Source organism: Corapipo altera, unplaced genomic scaffold (genome assembly GCF_003945725.1).
Source record: "Corapipo altera isolate COAL_440 unplaced genomic scaffold, ASM394572v1 181b, whole genome shotgun sequence".
Classification (NCBI taxonomy): domain Eukaryota; kingdom Metazoa; phylum Chordata; class Aves; order Passeriformes; family Pipridae; genus Corapipo; species Corapipo altera.
In genome coordinates, this window is record NW_020884963.1 from 1,936,772 (window position 1) to 1,951,706 (window position 14,935).

The following is a 14,935-nucleotide window of genomic DNA, read 5'->3' on the forward strand; positions in this document are numbered from 1 at the left end:
AGCCAAAGTCAGCATCCCAGCCCCTGCCCAGCTCCCTGCAGGGGAATTTGGAAGCTGTTACACGGAGCCAGGCGATGTCTCTGGAAGTCTCCACATCCACACCTGCCTGCACTTCTGTCCCTTTCACAGGGACCAGTGGGGGACACTCAGCCCAGACTCACAAACCACAGCAGCACCTTGAGTGCCAGGGAGTGTCCTGATACCAGAGACGAGCACATTTCCCAGCTGGAAGTTTGAACTCCATTCAGTATTGATCCATTCCCAGCACATCCTTCAGCCTATTCCACTGTCCACAACAAAGAGCCCTTGCCCTCCGTGGGCTCAGCCTGACAGATCCATCACTGCTCTGGGAGCTGGAGAAGCCTGGCCAACCTGCATTCCTTCCACACACTGTGCTATCTCCATCCACCCCCTCCTCCCCCACCCCAGACCTGATGCTGATGGATAAATGTGCAGATTCATGGATGGACACAGTGCCAAGTCCTTCCATGGAACACATGGCCTTACCCCCCAGCACAGCCTGGGGTTGCTCAGGTAAACAAACTCTCTTCTCCAGCAGCAGAGTTCAGCACAATTCCCACCTCATGGAATGCCCACAGTCCTGACCAGGAAGCACTAAGGAGGTCTGAGCTCCAAATGCCAAGATCCAAGCTTTTCCCTGGCTCTGTGCTGCCTGCAGGGTCCCAGAGCACAACCTGGGATTTTGGTGCTGATGTGGCTCAGGCCCCTGTTGTGGAATCACACCCTGCAAGTGCATTTGAGGCCCTGCAAGTGCATTTCCATTTCCTGAGCCAAAGCACAAGATTTCCCACATTGACACACAGGAGAGGTTTGGGAGGGGCACAGCCTTCCTCTGCTACTGAGAGGTTAACAACAAACTGACAATCAAATGAAGGATTTTGGTATTGTGCTGCTTGTAGCTCCTGTTATTATCCGATGTGAGCACCCTCACCTCACCTGTAATTATGCTCACATTTCTCCTGAGAGGGAGAGGGGAAGCAGCATCCTTCCCTCTACCTCACAGAGGCTCAGAGAGGCCAAGTAACATGACTAATACAGACCACAACAGGGCCAGGAATCAGCTCTGAGCTTCCCAAACCCAGGACGTGCCCAGCCTCAAATACTTCCTTTCATGACAATACTCACTATACAATAGAATCAAACTCAGAACTTAGGGCTAAATCATGCAAGACAAAGAAGAGATGAGGGAAGAGTCTGCCTCTCCAGTTTCCATCTATCCACAGAGCCACATCCATTTCCAACTCCATGTGCACAAGGTACACAAGGAGAAGTTCTCACACCACTCACCTGCACAGAGCAGCAGCTGCTGCCAAGGGCACTTAAAGAGGAAAAGAAGCACTGACGGTCCCTCCTCCCTCTGCTCTCTCTTAAGTTTCTGAAGACTGAAAGTATAAATGTTAAAAACTCATTTCCTTGCATCTGTAACAGAAACGAGTCATCAAGATGTGCCTACAAAGGGAAGGAACCACTAAGTCTCTGCTTGTCCCTGACTGAAAGAAAGGAGGAAGGCAGGGGACTAAGCAGACCCACACACTGAAGGGTGTAACTAAAGGGCATTTTTGGTGATGTTTATTTTGGCTGTTATTAGAGGGAGGAACCAAAAAATCCAGGAGCCATTATCACAGAAAATGTCAATGCTTCCCCCAGTTTAATGGTCTGATTTTTTTTTCCCAAAGACCATATGAAAATGCAGCAGGGAAAAACCACACAGGAGAGCTGAGGGAATGAAGGAGAAGGAATTCTCCACAGAGAAATCCAGTATTCTGAATGCACATAGAAGATATCAGTTAAATCACTGCTGGCCTCATTTTACAAGCTAAGAGGCTGAGAAAGGGCAATGAATTAAGAATTCATGAAGATGGACAGATAAAAGTTGAGGCAATCTTCAAGGAAAAAAAATTGAAGAATGGCTTTTTTAGAGATTTGATGAAGTCACTGTTAATAATTTATCTCCCTACAAATTAAGACACAGATCATCAAATGTGATGCCCTTCAGAAATTAAGGGCATGTCTACACTGGAAGGCCAGATAGTACATCCCTCCCTCCCCCAACACATCCTCAGTGGCTCCAGCTTGTTGTTTTAAATCCCTCACTGAACAACACAACAGCAACAAAACCCTGGAATGCCAGACAACAGAGGTCTGCAGGGGGCACACAGTAACTCCCAAATGATATGGAAAAGAGGTCTTGGGTTATCCACACCATCCCTTCCCAGGCCATGTAGTTCCCTGTCTCCCTACATTCATGCCTTGCTGCCTGCCCAGTCCAAGCCTAAGCAACCACCTGTGTGGAAGGAGGCACCACATGGATCTCACTGGGATTGTGTATTTATCTGGAAGCCTCCAGTTTGGTGACTGGGAGTGCTTTGGTCTTGCACTGAGCTTTAGTATCAGACTGCTGTCAGCAGTTTTCCATTCCAGGATGCCTCGATCCCGTTTGGGTTTCAAACAGCCAACCTGAACACTGCTGTCCATCCCTTATGGCACTGACACAACATGCAAAGGGAAAAACAGTAGTAAAGTTGGGCCCTTCCTATGATGTACTTACTGGAGGGGAGAGGCAAAGGAAACCCTCAGAAAACTTCTGTGTATAAGCCAGAGAAAGCAGTTTTAACAACAGTTTTCTGAGGGCTGTTCTCTTAAGGTTTACAGCTGTAAAATATACATTTTCTGGACTATCCCTCAAAATCCACTCCTGGTGCCTTTGACTTTCACATCATAACTGGGAGTTTCAGCACAAGTTAGGAGTTACACGAAGCACCTCAGTTCAGGAGGGCAAGCTGGTTCCTTGGAAAAGGATGACAAAAAGGAGTCATAAAATGATGTATTCTGAACGTGGAGCTTCCTGCCCCAAATCTGTCAGTGAGCCACTAAAAAACTGGCACAGGTTCAAGATCACTCCAAAGCCAAGACAGCTATTTTGTAACACATGAGAAAGGAACCAGAAATATATCTAACGAGGGGAACAAACACCAAAATGTGCCCACACTGACAACTGGGAGAGCTGAAAGATCAAACTGAGATGTGCTTGATAGAGTCAAAAAGAGTGTATGAGATCCCTCACCAAAACTGGGCGAGAGCTTCCTGCATGGAATGGGGAACTTGGACCTCTCAGGCTCTGCCACTACCTCACTGCCTGACTCCAGGCAGCTTGAACTCACAACAAGCAGCACAGATGACCCTGGGACAGAGCTGGTTGGGGCTGTTCTGAAGCCAAGTTTAGAGACAGTCAGATTGTCCATGCACAGAGAGGGTCTCTGGGATGACTCAGGAGACCTGAGTTTGATTGCTGGCTCAGCTCCCAGCCAAGCGTGGCACCTGTAAAACAGGGTGAACGACTCCAGCAAACCAAATCCATTAACTCGTGGGTTTCTGCAAAATATTTTCTCAATTACATCAACAACTCACTGGTTTGAATTTCCTTTGTAAAGCACTTTGAGACCTACTGATAAAGAACAAAGCTCTCAGAGAAGTTTCTGTCAGATGTTCCAGCATCTCAGGTGAGCTCTGTCATTTACAATGTGAAGCAACTCTTTCTTTACACCACGAACACAACCGAGCCATCCACACTCCCAGCGTTAGAGCAGACTTGAACAACCACAGCAAGGGTCTGCTTTGTGTAAAGTAACTATTTAGGACTTGGGATGCAACAAAACTGTGCCAGAGCTATTTCTCTGCTCCCTCACCTTTTGCAGTCCCGGGGCTGTGGAGGAGACTTTCTGCCCAGCTGAGCCAGCAGCACGAGCCAAGAGCCCCAAGAGCAAGCAGGGCTCTCACAAGAAGGAGACGACTCCAAAGTACCTGCTGGGATATCGAGACCTGCCTCACTCTCAGTAAGGAGATGGCAAACATGAATCCCTCATGGCTGGGATGTATGTTTTATAAGCATGCTTAAACAATGTGGGAACAAATAAGGTCAAGTTGGCTTATGTAAGCACAAGAGCCACTGTCTCGCAGCGGCCGGGGCTATTTTGGGAAGCTGTCTCTTCACTTAACGTTCCTGGCCATTGATTCTCCCTCATCTGCCTCGTAGCTTTGCCTGCATAATTCAATGATATCCAAGACTGCACTTTTCTCCCACTGCTTCTTCCCCAGTTCCAGCACATATCAGTGCCTAAACCCACCCCAGGCTCCCCGGGTGAGGATGCTCCTCACCAAGGGATCTCTGCAGGAAGGCAATGCAGTCCCTGAGGGGGGACAGGACAAGCAGGCAGGCACCAGGAGATAACATCCCATCCTCTCTCCCAGCCTTACACCTGCCATGGCAATCCTGCAGCCCCAGAGCTGCAAAACTGACCCAGGACACAGTGTAGCAAAGCCTTCAGGTGACAGTCTCCTTGTCATCAACAAGTGCACATCAGTTAAAGAGTTGCAGACTTCTCCAGTGGGCCAAAGAAAGGTATAAAATTCTACATTACCATTTTTTCGCTCTTAAAACAGGTATTTGTGAGGGACAGTGGCAGGAATGACCAATGACAACAAATGCAGACTTTGCCACTAGAGGTAGGGCAGTAGAACTCCATTATTTTCCACAGCATCACCCAGCTCTCAGTCCAGGTTCTCATGGGAAAGCACTCACATGCCAACATCTATTTGCTTACACTCTCACCTCTGAAATCATGGCTAACCTGGAATGGCCCATGGAGACAAGTCTTGGATGAAAAGGGATGAGACTGAGCTGCAGGAGAAACTCACAGTCCTGCACATGCCCTCTGGCTAAGCAGGAGAGTGTGTGGCTATCAGGGACAGAAAGGGCTGTTGTTCAGCCCAAGCTCTTGCCAAACAAACTCACCCCAAAACTTCAACATCAGCCCCGGAACTCCCACCCAACCTGCAGCTTCTCTTTCAGTCAAGTACACAACTTCCACCTGGAGGTTCGGGGCTAATAAACTCTCCAGTGAATTATTTTAATGGTGGAATAATCTTTGACAAACACATACTTTCTACAGATTCTACATCTGCTCAGTATCAGTAGTAGTAACAAGTAGTAAGTAATCTTACTTCTGCTAGAAGGGATTTTATACCATCTCCAGAGGAAATCACTGACAGTACCAGTATTGTTCTACCACACCACAGAGACATTGCATGTTTTTACAGCTATTACCAATTAAATGAGCGTTTCTGCACCACCAAAAAGAGACAAGAACACATTTTGCAGCTTCAGAAAGTTTTGCAGCATAAGTGCCAGCTTTTGGCTATGAATCAAAAATGTTATGTGGAACATAAAGACCTTGATCCCTCCTAATTACAACGACATTTAAAGACATGCAGCTGCCCCAGCCCCATGGCCAGCACTGGGTTAGTGCAGGGGAGGAGCAGCAGGAAGGGAGACAAACCCCAGTACATCCATGAACACCAACAGCACTGTGTAAAAATGTTATCTCAGGGCTTTTTCAGGCCAAAAAAAGAACCAGCACCTATATGCCACTGCCAGTTAACAGTATGGGAGGCCTCCTGCCCACAGGGTAAACCTTGGACAACCCAAACAAACTGACAGTATTTCTCAGGAATTTTTCTTTAAACACACATGACCACAGAAATGAGAGGCACTGAGGAAGCTTTGGTAGCAAAGCTCATTAAAATCCTGGCTGGGCTGCAAGATGTTAAACTTTCCCTGACAAGAACAACATAAAGGCATTGTAAATGTTTGTGGTTTCCCAGGGCATCACCAAGTCCTGCAGGTATTCAGCTTCTAGAGAGAAACATGGAGATGACCAGGCTGGGAGGAGTGGCACGTTTTATGTAGCTGAGTAACAAAATCATGCCTAACTCCACCCATTGGGTTCCTGATGCAATCATTAAATAAAAACTATGTAATGAAACCCAGGATTACCCGATTCCTCAGGAATTATAAACAGCACCTTTAAATTCCTTGATTTAGATTTGCTTAGATTTTGTCCCTCCTTGACTAAAGGAAACAGATCTTATTGTTCTGTTCCAATACAGCAAATTACAGCACAGCCTAAATTACCACATAACCAGCATCTGAGGAAGTAAGTAGAGGATGAAAGCTACTTAGAAAGAGATCATTATTACAGTTACACAGGAACTCCAAGACTGGAATCTCCCGTGTCATCAAGTTTAGTCACCACCTCACAACATTAATTTGGCTGCCTGGTTCACCCCACATCAGTCCCCAAGAACACAAGTGAATGGCATTTGCTTCTTCCATCTCCTGTCCCACAGACCATGTCCCAGGTAACAGCTGCACCTAAGAACTCTCCTCAGGTACAATCTGCCCTTGCCATGGCTCAGGAGCCAGCCCTGCAAATTCAATGCATTTTAAGGTTTCCAATGTATTTTAAGGTTTCCCTGATAAACAATATGAGCACAGGAGTCTGGTCCAGAAGGCCTGCAGAGCACCAGGAGCCAAAGGTCTAGTGCACCTCAGCTCTACCTCTTTGGCCCTGAAGTTTATTCTGATACAGAACTTCCATGATATGTCCTGATATTAATGCTCTTAATACCTTTACATTCAATTAAAAAAAATAAAAGAAAAAAGAAAAACACCTTAAATTGATCTGTATGAGTGTATCCCTAAAACTTGAGCTCTGTCTACTGGATCCAGACACAGGAGCCACTGAGCTGCACCAGGCACACCTCTTGCACTCTGTGAAAATCAACCTGATCAGTGATGTTACAATAATTCTGCCATCCTGGTGGGCACTGCTCACACCTGCTGCAAGCAGCACAAGGCCCCTAAGACCACTTAAGCTGACACAGGCCCAGACTGCAGCTCTGAGGCTGAGCAGCACAGCAGTGAAAGCAGCACCTGTTACACACTGTCGGCACATGTGGCACGTCAGAGCTTGTTACCTCTGTCACTTGGCTGATGCTTCTGCTGATCAACTCCTCCCACTCCTCCTCTGTCACAAAGAGCTTCAGTTCATGAAGTAGCAGAACCTTGTGGAGAAGCAAACAAGCCATAGCCTGAAAGAGAAAGGGGAGAGGAGAACATGACACTCTGTACTCTCTAGGGAAGGTCTTAGCAACGTAAATACTCTATTAAAGCAAGGAGCCAAGCTCAGCATCCAGGGGATGCCACGTTACAAATGCTGCATATCCTCACCAACAGGTATGGCATGGAATGGTTTGGGTTGGAGGAACCTTAAAGATCATCTTGTTCCACCCCCTGCCACAGGCAAGGACACCTTCCACTAGCCCAGGTTGCTCCAAGCCCCATCCAACCTGCCCTTGGACACTTGCAGGGATGGGGCAGCCACAGCTTCTCTGGGCAACCTGTGCCAGGACCTTGCCACCCTCACAAGGAATAACTTCTTCCCATATCCCATCTAAACCCACCCTCCATCAGCTTAAGGCTCTGTTAGAAAATATTCTCTGTATCCTCACAGAGTCATTCCTGAGGAGACAGGGTGGTGGTTTTGGTTTAAAGCACATACATAAAACAGGAGGTCAAAGGGGAGCAGAGGGATCGTGCCACTTCTAGATTTAGGCATTAATATCCAAAACATGCTTTGGTAGCTGCTCCAAGTGCATCACTATCGGTCCCCCCAAGTTTCCAGGCAGCACCTTTGTGTGGCTGCACCCTTTACTGCGCCCTGATGAACGCAGGAGGCACCAATAACAAAAAATAAAAGCTGGCAGGTTCATAGATGCTTCATTTCAAAGGAATCCTGATGGAAACTGCTGTTCAGAGCAGCCTCGGCCTTGCCCTGGAGTCAAACTCATTAAGCCTCCACAGTAACAGCAATGAAAAGAACAGCCACTAGAAAACCAACAGTTATCTGCAATCTTCTAACATGGCCTTTTCCATGCCAGAACTCCTATTTTAAGGCTTTCTAAGGTACAAGAGAAAAATGCAGCAATAGGCAAAAGCAAATTATACAAATACACAAAATACAGTAATGAGGATTAATGCAAATAGCTTAGAGGATTTAAAAGGGAATTTTTTGTAGCAGCATGGAGTTAGTGAGCAAATTCTACTCATATACAAAGAAAAAATGTTGCCTCCAGCTGCCATCACACAGCTCAAAACTGAATGCAGGCACAAATACCAAAAATCACAGGGAATAACAATAAGAGCTAATCTAATCCAAAGAAAGGAAGGGTTGGTGTTCTTAAACCACATTTCACAGTTTGTAAAGCTCCTTATCAAAGACATCATTGAGATCAAAAGTCTAAGAGACCTCAAGAATAAAAGCAGCCTGGTGATACCCAACCTGGCCTCCTGGTACCCCTTGGGTCCAAAGAAACCCGAAAACCATGGGGCAGGAGGCTAAAAACAGGCCATATGGTACCAACACTTCACTGAAATGTTTTTAGGGAACTATTTTCTGAATAATTCAAAGTGAGCAAAGAAATCCCTGGATCTCCTGAGAGCAGTAAGACCATCCAGAGTTGCAGGCAGTCAAACAGAACACCTCACAAGCTCAAGGAGGTCTGTGCTTCCTATACAACATACTCCAGGCTTCTGGAAGAGACAGGACACTGAACACAGATCCCTCACTGGGTAATACCAGCACAGAGTAAGATCACACATCCTTGTAATCTCACCTCCAGTTTGCACCAGTGTGGCCAATGAAAAGAATTATCCAAATAGAGAGAGCTCTCACTCACACACAGAAATTCTGCTCTTTACTGGAGGGCAAAAAATGCAGCAGGGAACCGACGAGACCACGTCAAGGATTTATGTTGATTTAATGAGAGAGAACACCCTAATGCCATCTCCAAGGCAGGCAGGCTCACATATTCCTTGTAATTATGGAGAGACTGTGTCTTACAGAACAAATTATGGCATGTCTGCATGCATGTACCAAATGTAGTGGAAAGTCACTCCAGTGCAATTACAAAGGGAACGTGACCCTCGGAGTAGATGAAAGACCATAATTCATTCTGAAAGGCTCAGGCAGGGTCACAGAGCTCCAGGCACTGGCTGCTCTCTGACAATTACAAACACATTCAGACTGCAAGTGGGTGCAAAGCTGAGAGAAGGGTCCTGTTAAGGTGCCCTGATGTACCTCAGCACTACAGATTTACTCCAGAGGAACCAGTGACAAGGGCCTGCTCCGGTCAGCAGTGGGTGGGAGCACTGCAAGTCAAGCAGGAAAAGAACTGGAAGGGAATCAAAGCCATCCAAAGGAACTGGAGACCTAAGACTCAAAGGGTTCACTGAGAACAGAACAGTTGCTGAACATGACCTAGTCCTCAGTAAGCACTAAGCTTGAAAACAATTTTAAAAGAAAGGAAAAAGAAAAGCCCACCACGGAACATTCCCTTCTGTGTGTCAGAGATGAGGAAGTCAGAACACCCAGTCACCTGAGGATCCTGACTGGTGCTACCACTCTTTAGTAATTTTGTCACACTCAGAGCTTTCACGCCTCCAGACTGTGTTTTAAGATTCCAGCAAAGTGAAAATATGGTTTTTGAGCTTCACATAATTAAAACGTCGCTATTGCTCTGCTCAACATTATCTTGTTTCCTGACTGTTTTTTAACTCAATGATAATTTAGTACTAAGTGTGAACAACTTTTCTCATTTGAAACAATCAAAATAAAATACTTACTTATTGGTTGGCCAGTAGCAATCTGAAGTTTGAAAAGCACTCCCACAAAATCCAGCACAGACCTGGAGCTCAGCAACTACCCGGCTGCCCCTCTCCCTTCCTGCCCTCCCCAACAGCACTGGTATTTTGGACTGTCTAACAAGCATTTGGCAATTTTGGAGGCTGTTCCTGAAACTATCAGAGTACTCTTTGCATTTTCTCAGTGCCAAATCAAGCCTGCTGTGCTCCTGACAGCCCTATGAGAGAGCCAAGTATTATCAACACTTCACAAATGGGCAACAATAGCAGAAGATTCAAGAGTCCCAGCTACCAAACTCCAGTCCAGTTGAGAAGAGAAGGTTGTCATCCCCCCACAGGCACAATCTCTGGAATGGGAAGGTGTGAGAACAGTTACAAGCAGTTGACAGCAACATTAGAGCTTTTTACAAAGGGAGGAGAATGCTGCAGTGTATCCTGTGCACCAGAAGCCACCCAGTTACCCAATCAAAATATTTTCTGCTTAATGTCAGTTTTTAAAAGAGAAAAGCCATAAAACAGTAAAAAAATAAATACAAGGGAAGTCTATCCAAGCAGAGATAGTAGATACACATATACACTCCCACATTTATCTATCAGGCATATGACTAAATGAGGCAGAAAGGCTCATTATCAGCCCACGTGGGAGCAGAGAACAAACAATAACTAAGGGCAGTGCTGATCCCGGGGTTTTCTGTGGCTTTGGTAATTTCTTTCTTATCTACAATGATTACACAAAATCCCATTCAGTGTAAGGGCTTGAAGATTTCTTTCTGGAATAGGAGACGTGCTCCCTGCAGTAACCAAGGAGTGCTGGTAACTCCCAGGTGTGCTCACACACCTTAGCTGGATGCCAAAAAGGAACGTGAGTTGGGGGTGCTGGGTTATACAACTCACCTTTACCCTGCACAGGAAAGGACAGGATATGTGGCCTGACTATGAAATGTGGCAATGGATTAACCCCCTACCCATCCAGCCACTGTTCTCCTATTGAAAGCAGGTTTCAAGCACAGGTAGGTCAGAAGTTGCTCTCCCCAGTCACCATCTGGGTGAACTGGATGGAGGGAACACATAAAGATGTCTTTCAACTCCTGCAGTTGGGAAAGAGAAAAAGAACAAAACCAAACAAGCCTTTGCAATGCTGCAGAGATTCTGTTTGCAGTCCTGAGGAGATGAAGGCATGACCTAAATTCAGGGTTGTTTTTTCAAAGAAAAGCACGCTGTTAATAGGAGGGCATTTGTTTCTGATGCAAAAAGAAACACTTTTCAGTCCCAAGTGCTCCAGGAGGCTGGCTGGAGGTGGCTTTGCAAGCAAGTGAAAAAGAGATACCACACTGGCACACTCCCATGAGAAAAGACACTGAAATCAGCAGTAACCACTGCCACCATCAGAGGAGCAAGAACCTGAGATGTGCCTGCACTGCAACACTCCAAACACCAACTCTGAGTTTTCACACAGCTCTTCTGCTGCCTGAGCTCAAAGCAGTTTTCAAGCCACAGCTGACTGACCCTTCCAAACTCCCTGATGGCACTTCCAGCTTCCAGGAGAGGGGGGGCAAGTTTGCCTGGCTTGTCTGAAGCACATGGCAGGCCAGAAACTCTCAGTAGATACAACCCAGGACAATGTTTGAACAACATCAGACCTCCCTGCACACTGTAACAGAAGCAGTGGGGAGTATAAATGCTTACCAAAGATATCAAGATGGATAAGATGGATTTTCCCCATCTTTTGGCCTACTTTTTTGCAGCATGGACAAAATTTGTCAACATGAAACTTGTCATCTGTTTGCCTTTATATATATAATATATATATAAAAAATATACATATTTATGTATACTTATGAAGAAAACATTACCTGTAAAATTAATTGCTTGTGCAACTCAGATACATGATTAGAAGTGAAGAAGCATCAGGAGTTTTAGTGCTATCAACATTTCACTGCTCTTGGAAGTCCAGGAGACAAAAATGCACTGGTGGTATCACACCACAGGGGCTCCTGGTATTTAAGAGCACTGGTGTTTCCCTTCTGGCTCCCAGGCTGCTGCAGCAGAGCTCCAGCACCTCTGACTCAGTGGTATAAAACAGCAGCTCGCAGTGTATAATCCTCAGCATCAAGATTATTCTACAGCCACAGGGATATGGCATAAAATAATTGCACTTGTAGAAATTCTCTCCTCCCAAGCCCTCTGAGACTGCAATTGCATGAATCACACGCTGCCTTCGTGACAAACATCACCAGGAGAGCTGGGGAAGAGAGCACAGGCCAAGAATACGGGAAATGCTAAAGGAGCTTTCTTTGAATGTTAAGGAATAATCAAACTGACATAAATTCCTCAGCTGTCTGCGATTTGTTATGTGTTTAAAACACCAACCAACCCCCTCCAAAACCCAAGCCCACCACAAGCTCCAGCCTACAGGACTGTTGGTTACAGGAGAAAAACCTGTCATTTACTACTGCAGGGCAGGAGATCCAGAGTACCACAGCAAAAAGTCTCTTCCAATTACTGTCAAAGCTTTTTTAAGAAGAAAACAAAAAGCATGCAAAGTCATGAAGTAAGTGCCAATCTACCCTCATTTTTGCTCCTACAGCCAAATTACTTAATTTTTGCATTTACACTGGATGTGGAGTGGAGACAAAGGCTCCAACAGAGCACTCCTGAGTTTCAGGACTTAACTTCTCTCCCACATTTGTTTCATGCATTTGAGCACTTCTGAATGTATGAACTGTTTGATAACGGATTGGCAGGCAGGGCTCAAGTTAGGAACAGCCTCAAAGCTTATTCAAAAGGACAAAATATGAGTGGGATGGGGGAATAAGGCCCACAACAATGGACCTGTTCTGTACAGCAAACTCCCAGCAGGCTGCTGGAGGCAATGGCAGTTCAGTGTTTGCTGAATATACCAGAGACTCCCAGAATGGTTTGGGTTGGAAGGGACCTTAAAGATCATCTTATTCCATCCCCTGCCACAGGCAGGGACACCTTCCACTAGCCCAGGTTGCTCCAAGCCCTGTCCAACCTGGCCTTGGACACTTGCAGGGATGGGGCAGCCACAGCTTCTCTGGGCAACCTGTGCCAGGGCCTCACCACCCTCACAGCCAAAGAATTCCTTCCCAATATCCCATCTAACCCTGCCCTCTGGCAGTGGGAAGCCACTGCCCCTTGTCCTGTCCCTCCATCCCTTGTCCCAAGTCCCTCTCCAGCTCTCCTGGAGCCCCTTTAGGCCCTGGAAGGGGCTCTCAGGTCTCCCTGGAGCCTTCTCTTCTCCAGGTGAACCCCCCCAGCTCTCCCAACCTGGCTCCAGAGCAGAGGGGCTCCAGCCCTGGGAGTATCTCCATGGCCTCCTCCTCAGAGGGAGGTGAGAAGGGGGGCAAACCAGGATTCTTTCTAAATTCAAGGACAAACAAGAAATTATCCTTCAAGATCCTTAACATGTATACTCATTGAACAAGGATCAAACACCAACTATCTGCTTAAAACATATACAGCTTATTTAAAGGCTTTAGATAGAAAAAGTGAAAACCTGAGGTGATTAAGAAACATTTGGCAAATCAGTTTTCCTCAATCCCCAAGCTGTAACTGCAGTATTTCACACATGGCACATGCACACACACACACACACACATTCCATATATATTTCAAATTGAAGGGGGAGGGAGGATAAGGCAAAGCCCTGGCTATGGCTTAAGAAAGCTATTTTTGAGAACAAAAATTAATTTTTAACTTCCTCACCATCACTGAAACTAGGTGCACATGAGCAGTGGAGCCAAGACTGTCATTTAGCAGGTGTTTTAAAAGGTTTCAGAGTGGAAAGTGCTTGTGCCTTCTGGGATAAGTAGGGCTGTTGGGAGAACATGGCTGGCAGATCTGACTATGCAGACCTGTCCATGTCGGGACACCTGAGCATCTTCATGACTATTTCTTGGGTTAAAAATGTGCTGCCAGTGCTCCAAGGCAGCATCATAAATCAGATATCAAGTTTTACCCCAATTTTACACTGTTACCCCTCTGATAAGGGACCTGGAAAGTGCCTTTCCTGCACCCTGTTCCTGGCTGCCTCCTCTGTCCTGCCTGCCCAGAGACATTGCCAGTCTCCAGACAGACTCCTGGTGCCTGAAAGCACAGTCAGAGAGAGCCCACACTGCCCAGGAAGAGCATGAAAATGTCTTCTGTATGATCACCTGACTCAGGAGCTGAATTCAGTAATTCCTGCTACAACCCAGTGTCCTCAGACTAATCAAATGGCTTTTTCAAGATGTTCCCTCAGCCATCCCTGACAAGGTGTGATATTGCTGTCTGAGGCAGGCAGAACACAAGCAGGATACAATTTGGGAAGGACAGAAGCTGTCAGACTGTCAGGTGCCAGTTTCCAGGTCTGCCCTCCTGCTCCCAGGAACAGAGAAGGCACAAAAATGCAGGAGAAGTAAACACTGAACAGAACCCCCCACCCACCATCCACCACCCCCTGCTCCCACACCCTCCCTGTGCCCCAAACATCACGTTCTGGGCCAGAAAGCAGGTTTCTCCTCGCCCTCCCTCAGTCTGGCCTTGCCAAAAAACCACCCAAACAGGAGATTTACGAGCCCAGGAATAAAACTCTCCTTGCCAAAAAGTGATGAAAACAAATGATGTTTTACAGCTTAAATTAAGTTCCTGCGACAAATGGATGAGAAAAATTTTGCAAGGCTGGTTAATTACAACATGTAAAGCATTGAAGTGACACCTAAATCACATTTTACAACCTTGGACGAGCAAAGCAATCTCCCTCAGTGTACTCCCACCAAACATCCTACGTCATCAGGCTCTTGCAATGTGGTTTAGAACAAGCCAACCTGCACTGCTCCCCAGCTTCAGGCAAAGCTGCCTGTACCTGGTTCTTCCTTCCCAATAAAAAAAGCATATTTCCACAGTTCTGGCAGGATACTTTCCATGCAGGAACCTTTAAACCACTCACAACAGCTTGCATATTAGCACACTGAAAATAATTGTCACACGAGACACATTCTGCTCCTTCAATCATCATTGTGCAGATGATCTGTTTAGGCCTCCCCAAGGGCAGAAATTATCAATGAACCCTGGTGGGTTTATGGTTTTTTTATGTTAACTTTTATTTCTAGACCTCTGAAACAGCCAACATGCCCCTCTGGCTGGTTTCTAAACAAGGTGAACAGTAGTTTGCAAACACAAGGGGTTGTTTGTCCTCTTAAGCTGCTGGAAGGTAGTCCCAGTAATTCCCAGTGTGGGCCAAATTCCCAGCCACTACCTCAGCAATGGAAAAAATGGAATAGCAATCACCTGCTCACCTGCTTTGTAGCAGGTGAACTGGATCTCTCACCTCCATGAGAGAGGCTCAAGAGCCATGGCCTTGGCGTTGGT

At 46.3% G+C, this 14,935-nt stretch overlaps 1 protein-coding gene across 1 annotated transcript in view; it reads right to left on the bottom strand.

The window, feature by feature from the left end:
- Positions 1-14,935, bottom strand: part of MYBBP1A (MYB binding protein 1a) — a 56,534-nt gene that overhangs the window by 7,479 nt on the left and 34,120 nt on the right. The window contains exon 24 of the mRNA XM_027664405.1: positions 6,838-6,951. Within this exon, the coding sequence (XP_027520206.1) occupies positions 6,838-6,951 (114 nt within the window). The remainder of the gene's footprint in view (positions 1-6,837; positions 6,952-14,935) is intronic.